Raw genomic sequence first — 9,251 nt, forward strand, 5'->3', positions numbered from 1 at the left:
ACTTTTTCTAAATGAAATTTTGTGTGTATCTGCAATATGAGAAACAGATTAAAGCAGTATTTTATTCTATCACTGTATTTTAAAAGCTCAAATTTATAACATTTACAATAAAGCTCTTCTGGAAGAACACAAACTTTAAATCATGAATGACAGGGGCGGTCCAATTTGTTTTATTTTGTTTGCACAATTATCAAGAAAAACCTGATTTACAGAGATCAGCAGTTGCAAATAAGAGCTTTTTTTTTTTTTTTTTAAAAAAGCACATTAATGCTACCTAAGGATTTTATTACACCTGTCCAGAAGTCTAAGAAGTAGAAAGAACATCTCTAAGTTAAATCTCTAATAATATTAAGGAGTAAGAAGACTTGGTAATCACAAATATTTTGGTAAAAAAAATCTTTAAACATACACTAATTGTGATACCAGGATATTATGCATAAGGTAGTCATATGCATAAGGTAGTCATATGCATAAGGTAGTCAGTCATGCATTATTGCATACTGCAATGAGTTCTATAGTAGTGAATTTGCTTATATAATTTTAAACTGACAAACAAGCACTGGCCTGAATTTTTAAATACCAATATAAAGCTACAATCTTTCTAAAAGCATTTTTTTTTTAATTCAAGTATATACACAAAGAAATCAAAAACTCTACTACAAGGATTGTTATCCTGGGTGTTGACATTATGGATAATTTTAACTTTTTTTCTTCTGCTTAATTTCTCTTAAATAGTCTAAATACACTGTTTGTTTCTCTCTCTTTCTGAGAGGGGGCCTTTGTACTTTTTATTTTAAAATTACAAAATCATAGGATTTTGTAAAAAATACTCAGGAAGGTCCCAAGCACCCTTCACCTAACCTCCCCAATGGTAACATCTTGAAAAATTTTAGTCCAATATCATAACTAGGAAATTGGACCTGTACAATCCACAGGGTTTATTCAGATTTCATCAGTTTTACATGCATTCATGTGTGTGTGTGCGTATGTGTGTGTGGTTCTACATAGTTTTATCACATTTGTAGCTTCAAGTAACCTCAATTGCGATACAGAACTCTCCACAAGGATCCCTCACTATCTCTATAACCATGCCACCCCTTCCCCCATTCCTACCTTCTGGTGACCACTAATCTGTTCTCCATCTCTATAATTTTATTTTGATGTTATGTAAATGCAATCATATAGCATGTAACCTTTAAAGACTGGCTTTTTTCACCTAGCATGACTCTTTGAGATAACCTGGCAGTACAAATCTGTTGTCTCTAATGTGTTAAAATTTAGCATAATATGCATTTGAGTGTATATAAATATAGTGTTTTAAAGTTTAAAATGTTAAAATATAAATCAAATGCTTATGAAATTCCTGTCGTACCGCAACAGAACTAGGATTCTGGGGAACAAATTTTGAAAATTGATAACCTAGAACAAGTCGATTTCTTTGGTATCTAGTAAAAAACCCAAGGCTCATTGCTTATGTGTTATCTGTGTTTACAAGGACATGTGCCTGATTCTGCATTTTTCTGGGCAAGCTCTTTCCCAACTCAGATGGGTCTATGCTACATTCAAATATGACCACTTGCTATTCCCCCAAATGGCCACTATTTTCTGCTTTTCCTCATGCTGTTCCCTAGAGTTCTGAATCATCACGGAAATGAATATCTCTTGAATTCCTAGTTCACATGATGATTTAACCAGCACCACACCCCTATCCCAAATCTCCTGTCTTCCTGCAGTAGGTCTATATGACTCAACACCTCTCAGAAAACACTACCACACCCCAGTACAAATTTAAACTAACTTTTCCCCTTCCCCTCTCCACTCGTTATGCCTAGATCTATTTTATATTTTTTCCCTGGGGTATTCTGTTAAGTCTTCCTGATAATTCAACCCACTACATATCTCTTCACTAACTATGTGTGACAAGCACCATATCTTCATAAGTTTAGGCTTAGAAGGTAAATTCTTCAGGAACTTTTTCTTCTTGAGCACCATGCCTTCATGTAATGTCCTTGCTTTTCCAAAAAGATTGCTCTAAACACATAAAAGCTGTAATACAAACTACGAGTTTTGGTATACGGTTGTAAAAGAAAAAATGGCACCAATGTTTGCATATTTTTAAAAATTTGGCTATATCAATACTAGATCTAAATGCAATTTAAAGTAGTGGCAAAGAGCCTGGACTCTTGAGTCAGATTGCCTGGGTTAGAATCAGGCCTCTGCAACTGTATTATGAAAATCAAGTTTCATTCACATTCTGGGTGACTCAGTTTTCTCATCTGTAAAATGGTGACAAAAGTGCCTCACAGGACTGTAATGAGAATTAAATAATATATGTAAAGCATTTAGAATACTGCCTAGCACACAGTAAGCATTATGTAAGTATTAACAGTTATCTCTAATGCATGGCAGTCCAAATTCACCTCTCTGTGGTACCTCTCTACTCCTGAACTCTGAGTTCATACTGTTCTTGAAATTTCCATACCAAGAAACAATGATAACATAAAGATCTATATTTTGTGCATTAAATTCATCTAAAATGCCAAAGGTTAAATACAAAGAGAGACTCTTAAAAGCAGCAAGAGAAAAGCAGTTAGCTATCTACAAGGGAACATCCATAAGTCTGGCAGCTGATTTCTCAAAAGAAACTATGCAGAACAGAACAGCTTGGCATAAAATATTCCAAGTGATGAAAACCCAGGATTTAAAACCAAGAAAACTTGATCCAATGAAGCTACCCATGAAGAATCGAAGGACAGATAAAGAGCTTCCCAGACAAAAATAAGCTAAAGGAATTTATCAACATCAAGCCAGTATTACAGGAAATGCTGGAGGAACTTCTTTAAGAAAAAAAAATACATGTATCAAAAACAGGAATAAAGAATGGTAATAACTACATTTCTATCAACAAGTCAAGTACCTCATATGGGAAGAATTAAGTGCTCCAACCAAAAGACAGAGTGGCTAAATGGATTAAAAAAAAAAAACAAAAACAAGACCCCTACATATGCTGCCTACAAGAGACTCCCTTCAGATTAAAAGACACACACAGACTAAAAGGAAAGGGATGGGAAAAGATATTGCCTTAATAGACCTAGAAAGTATTATGCTGAATGATATGGGACAGATAGAGAAAAATAAATATCGCATGATTTCACATACATGTGGAATCTATAGAACAAAATCAACAACAACAACAACAAAAGTCGAAATAAATTCATAGAGAATATTTTGAGGTCTACTAGATGGGAAGCGGGTTAGGGGGAACGGCAAAAAAAGGGCAAACAGATTAAGAGGTACGAATGGATAGTTAGGAAATAGACATGGAGATACAAAGTGTAGCATAAGAAAAATAGTTAATAATGTTTTAATAAATATATAAGGGGAAGAGGGGTACTAGATTTAGTGGGGTGATCACTTTGTGAGTTATGTGGATCTCTGATCACTATGCTGTACAACTGAAACTGGTATATTATTGTATGCTAACTATAATTTTTAAAAAAACTCAATGAATTGTACAATGTAAATATGAGCAACTGTCTATTATATTTCAATAAAGTTGGGAAAAAAATAAAAAATAAATTCATCTTAGTCCAAACTACTAGAAAACTCTCTGACATCACTCTTAATGATATTTTTGTGGATATGTCTCCTCGGACAAGGGAAACCAAGGAAAAAAATTAACAAATGGGATGACATCAAACTAAAAGTTTTTGCACAGCAAAGAAAACCATCAACAAAATAAAAAGGCAACCTACTGGATGGAAGAATATATCACCAATCATACATCCAATAAGGAGTTAACATCCAAAATATATAAGAAACTCATACGACAACAAAAAATAATCCAATTTTAAAAAAGGCTGAGGACCTGAAGAGACATTTGTCCAAAGAGGACATAGAGATGGGCAACAGACATATGAAAAGGTGCTCAACATCACTAATCGTCAGGGAAATGCAAATTAAAACCACAATGAGATAGCACCTCACACCTGTGAGAATGACTATCATCAATAAAATCAACAAACAAGTGTTGGCAAGAATGTGGCCCTCCTGCACTGTGGGTGGGATTGCAAATTGGTACAGCCACTATAGAAAACAATGTGGAAGTTGCTCAAAAAATTAAAAATAGAGCTACTTTATGACCCAGCAATCTAATTCTGGTATTTATCTGAAGAAATTCAAATCACTAATCTGAAAAGACATATGCACCCCCCTGTTCACTGCAACATTATTTACAACAGCCAAGATACCGCAGCAACTTAAGTGTCCATCAACAGATGATTAAAAAGGTGGTACATATATACAATGAACTGTTGCTCAGCCATAAAAATAAAAAGTGAAATCTTGCCATTTGTGACAAGGACAGACCTAGAGAATTATGCTAAGTGAAATAAGTCAGACAGAGAAAGACAAATACTGTATGATTTCATTCATATCTGGACTCTAAAACAAAACGGAAACAAGCCCATAGATAGAGAACAAACTGATGGCTGCCGGATGGGAGGAGGGGTTGGTGGGATGGGAGAAATAGGGAAGGGATTAAGATATACAAATTGCAGTTATCAAAAGGGGGACGTAAAGTACGCCACAGGGGACAGAGTCAATAGTATTGTAATAACTATGTATGGTGTCAGACAGGTATAGGCTTATTGGGGTGATCACTTCATAAGTTATATAAATGTCTAATAACTATGTTGTACACCTGAAGCGAACACAATATTGTATGTTAACTGTAATTGAAAAAAAGTTTTACTTAAAACAATTAACTACGAAAACAAATTTTCCTGTACATACTAGCAGTTATTAACATTCTACCGAATATGAATGTAAGCACTTAAAAGTATGGTGGTGATGGAAAAGAATGCTAGCAAAAGTACAGATCAGAATATATGACAATTTTGTTTAAAAAATGGAGAGAATAATGTAACCACGTTTTTGCTTGTATATGCATAAAATGGCTCTAGAAAGTTTAATGGCAACTTATGGAGAATGAGAACTGCATGTTTGAGGTAAGGGGCATGAAGGAGACTGTTCACTGTATATGCTTTAGTATCTTTTGAATTTGAAGCAATGAATGTAATACCTACACAAGAATGTAATTGAAAAAGCCAGGCTTCTAGTCCCAATCTGCCACCGTGTTACCTTGGACAACTGGACAAAGCGATAAGCAGAAAAGATTTCCAGGTTCTATTCTAATTCTAAATCTATTATGATCTCAATGGGGTGGGGAGTAGTATATATATGGTAGTCGTTTTTTTTAAAGACGCGTCGAGAGATACTAGTTAAAAGTTTTGCAAAATAAGGCAACTTTTTAAGAACTCGATGGTTTTTAAATACTATTTTTACAGTTTTAAGAACTGTAGAATTGCCAAGCCTATTAATCTTTCAAGATCATTTGTACTATTTTTACGGAAAATCTTTCCTTGCAAGGAGTCTAATGTAACTTACTATGCCATGGAGTGAGCAATAAAATACACTAATTTACATTTAAAATACATAAATGACTATACCTAAAACAAGAAACTTATACTAAAAGTGTTTATTATCAGACACTGTAAGAAAATAACACCATCAATCAATGATAACAGCTGTAAATAATTGAGTATACACTTTATTCCAGGTGTGGATTCCATGTATCATCTTTAATCCGACCATTCATCTGGAAAAGTAAGTTTTAGTATCCGTATTTAACATAAGAAAAGGATGAAACCTCCCAGTCTAACAAATGACAGAGCTAGGAGCCCACTCTGAACCTTTGGATCTGAGCTCAGTGCACCAGACAGGGGTTACTTAATGTTGGCTGGCACACTGGTACAGGTTTACCACAGAGTTTTTACTAATTTATATACAAATTAGGGAAAACAAGGAGAAGAAAGTAAACTTTTAATAAAGCTAAATGATTCCATTTAAAGGGCTTTTATTCTGAGATTCCGTTCTTTCAAACTGAGTTAAAATATCCTTTTTTTTAAAAAGTGAAATGATAGTGACAGTGGATAGTGGTATGGGTTTATTGTTGCTGTTTTTCTTGGATATACCTGACAGAACAAAAAACTAGCCATTCTATTACAACCTCTCAATTTGGAGGGTAAATGTTTCTTTTGAATCCCAAAGTCTAGGAACTACTTCCCTTAGTGATGCCTTTCAAAATACTAGAGGACATTACGCGCGTGCGCACGCGAACACACACACACACACACACACACACACACACACACACCCACCCACCCACCCGCCCGCCCCCAAGATTCTCTCATTAATCTCTATTCTACTGAGATAGCGAAATGAGAATAAAGTGAGTTTCAGCAATCCAAAGTCACATGAATTCATGCTGGATTCAGGTAGAGGACTTCCTTCGGGATTCTTTTCCTGGGGTTAATTTTTCTCATCCTTTGTTCTCACTTCTACTCGAACCTCCGCTCAAACTTTCTTTTTCGAAAGTACTCACGTTTTTTAATATCGCTGCTAAATGACAATCAATACTTAAGTCAAATAAAAAGAACTGCTTGAGGTCTCCGATAATCTGTTTTTAAAACCTTTTTCTCTTTGACAAAAGAAAAACTTTTAATGTTTATTCTACTACTTCCAAAAGAAAACTGGTCTATAAATCAGACTCAAGCCACTTTAATTTCCAAATTTCTGTATCTTCATTAAAAGTATGAAGTCTGTAAATAGTTACAAGACAAACTCCAATGCTAGCTTGTTCGTGTAATCACCAATATGTAGATCAAAATAAAACTAGTAAGCTTAACACTACTGTTTACCCAGCAATTTATAGACAACAGGAGAGGAAGAAACTGTTCAAAGGTGACTAATGTTAACAAATTCAAAGTATTAGGCACAGTATGTCTTTATTAAAACTGTAACCTGTCAATTTCGAAATCATTTCCATTGCTTTTGCTACTTTTTAAAATGAACTCTCCTAAACAAAAGAAAACAAAACAGCAGCCACTTTTAGAATATAAATTTCTTTTTAAAATTTGCTTAGGCAAATCTAATGCAGAAAATACAATGTAACGATAAATTAACTACCACATGAAAAAAACCTAGTATCAGCAAAAGCAACCAATCCCTCCAGTTTAGCAATGCGTGTACTTTTAACTTTCTCTGGATTTCATTATACTAACCACTAACCAACAATGTTTAAGTCACCCCAGTGCCACTACAGAGGGCATGCTCATATTTTACTCAAAGGTTAAAGTAGACCCAAACTCAGGCCATTTCCCCGATGCAGGCACACTGAAATACACGAGGGGAGAATCCAAGAAATCAGACATGTCAAGTGCTGGTATCTTCTTCCAGAGTAGGGTCAAATTTGTCTTTGCCCACAAATGTCATCGTCTCAAAAGTCTACAAATTCTCGTTAGCGCTAGGGTACAAAGAGGTCTAACCATGGAAACACCTGTCCTAGCACCGGGAAGACAGTGGAAAATGCAACCTCTGAGCCCACGCCGGCCGCAAAGCCTCGGGCTGCAGCGATCCCAGACGAGGAGTGGACACTAAGCTCACGGCTCCCTCTGGCACAGTCCACCCATGACTCGCCTCCCCTGGCGAGAACCAGGAAATCTGACAAGCCGGCCAGGTCCCACCATCCGCGAGCCCCTCTTGCTCCTTCAGAAATCAGCCTGCTTAACTGCTCCCAGTCCGCCCCGGCCTCCCGACTGCACTGTGCCACCTCATCTCTCCACAGAGGTCTCGCAGCTCCACTACCTCCGCCCCGGCGGCCTGGTATTGGGCCGCTGCCCCCACCTCCATTTCTCCTCACAGCGCCGTGGGTCCTTCCGCGGCCGGATCCTCACCGACCCCCAGGCCCGAACTCCCGCTGCGCGCTCCCCACCCCCAGCCTCCGCCCTCGCTCCGCTTGGCCATTCCCGGCCCACTCCCCCGCCAGTGGGGATACCTGGAGGTAAGAGCAGCGGAGCACTTCACCCAGGGCCCCAGGTCGCAGAGGGCCCGGTGTTCGGGGTCCCGCTCCTTCTCCCGCTCCACGTGGTAGGCGTAGATGGAGAGTAGGATCCCGGCGGCGCACACTGCATACCGGGCCACCCGCTCCCACCGCGGCACCGACACTCTCAGAAGGACGGGCGCCGCCATCTTTCCCCCTCCGCCGCCACCGCCTCCTTCGCCGCCGCCGCCTCCCTCCGCCTCCACCTCAGCCGCCACCGCCCGTCGGGGCCCGACCCAGCCACCGCCGTTACCGCCGCCGCCTCCGCTGCCGCCGCCACCACCGCCGCCGCCGCCTCGCCCCATTGGCTCGACCGCCTCCTCCGGGCCCCGCCCCGACAGGCGCGCGGCCCAACCGCCCCGAAAGGAGAACCAGGCGAGGCGGAGACGGCGCGCGCGGGCGCGGAAGGAGGGGGCGGAGCGCGCAACCGCCGGGAAGGCCTGCCTGACAAGCGGAGACCTAGGCGGTGCAGCGCACGCAGGGGGCGGGGCCTAGGGGAGAGGCGGGGCCAGAGTAAGGGAGGAGCAGTGCTCTGGGAGGGGAGGGGGGGAGAGAACAGGGAGAGGAGGGGAACGGGGAAGGAAAGAGAGGGGATCGGGGAGGGAAGGGATGGCGGGGAGGGCCCTAGAGGACTTGGTGCAATGAATAAATTTCAAAGATACTACCGTGTATGACTTGGTGAGCCTTTGGTCTCGCCACCGTGGGGGTGGTGATCAATTGCTATCCTTTTTTTTAATCACTTGATATTTTATGACCTAATCCAAATTAATCTTGGCGAAATGTCTAGACCCCTGAGCTACGCTTGCATTATCTGATCTCCTCCCCCACCACTTCAAGGCACAGCGTGTTCAACAGGTGCAAACTTAACTATTTTTTTAAAAGTATTTCTGAATGTTTTGTGACTCTAAGCTGAATTTGAGATGGCTTAACATAATTCATGTAATATAGAAAAATATAAAAATGAACTGAAAAATCAGGATTAAAAAAAAGTCAGAATAAAAGGAAAGACCGGAAGTAGGAACGCAGATAAGCAGGCCATAGGATCTTGTACAATTATTACAATTGAGCCATAAGTTTGGCTCTGAGCTTCCTATTGGCCAAAACTAAAAGGAAAACCTGTTATTCTTAGTGTCTCTAAGAAGAAAGAAACATACCCTTCTTGGCGATTGTTAGCTTTTTCCTTGTTGCAGCTCTCAGATTTCATATAGTGAAATCTGATTTCATGTAGTGATTTTGAGTAATCAGTGTCCTTTTATTATCTTTTGTCAGGTAACAAATTACCCCAAACTTAGCCGCTTAAAACAAAACA

The 9,251-nt window shown here is 39.5% G+C and overlaps 1 protein-coding gene across 2 annotated transcripts in view; it reads right to left on the reverse strand.

The window, feature by feature from the left end:
* Positions 1-8,155, reverse strand: part of VKORC1L1 (vitamin K epoxide reductase complex subunit 1 like 1) — a 65,022-nt gene extending 56,867 nt beyond the window's left edge. Inside the window, exon 1 of one of the 2 annotated variants that reach the window (XM_011366992.2) lies at positions 7,898-8,132. In XM_011366992.2, coding sequence (XP_011365294.1) covers positions 7,898-8,091 — 194 coding nt within the window. In that variant the 5' untranslated portion in view covers positions 8,092-8,132. Of the gene's footprint in view, positions 1-7,897 lie in introns of both variants that reach the window. The other variant, XM_011366993.2, reaches the window with a different exon arrangement.
* Between the last annotated feature and the right edge of the window lie 1,096 nt (positions 8,156-9,251).

The sequence above is a fragment of the Pteropus vampyrus genome, unplaced genomic scaffold, assembly GCF_000151845.1.
Source record: "Pteropus vampyrus isolate Shadow unplaced genomic scaffold, Pvam_2.0 Scaffold128, whole genome shotgun sequence".
Taxonomy (NCBI): domain Eukaryota; kingdom Metazoa; phylum Chordata; class Mammalia; order Chiroptera; family Pteropodidae; genus Pteropus; species Pteropus vampyrus.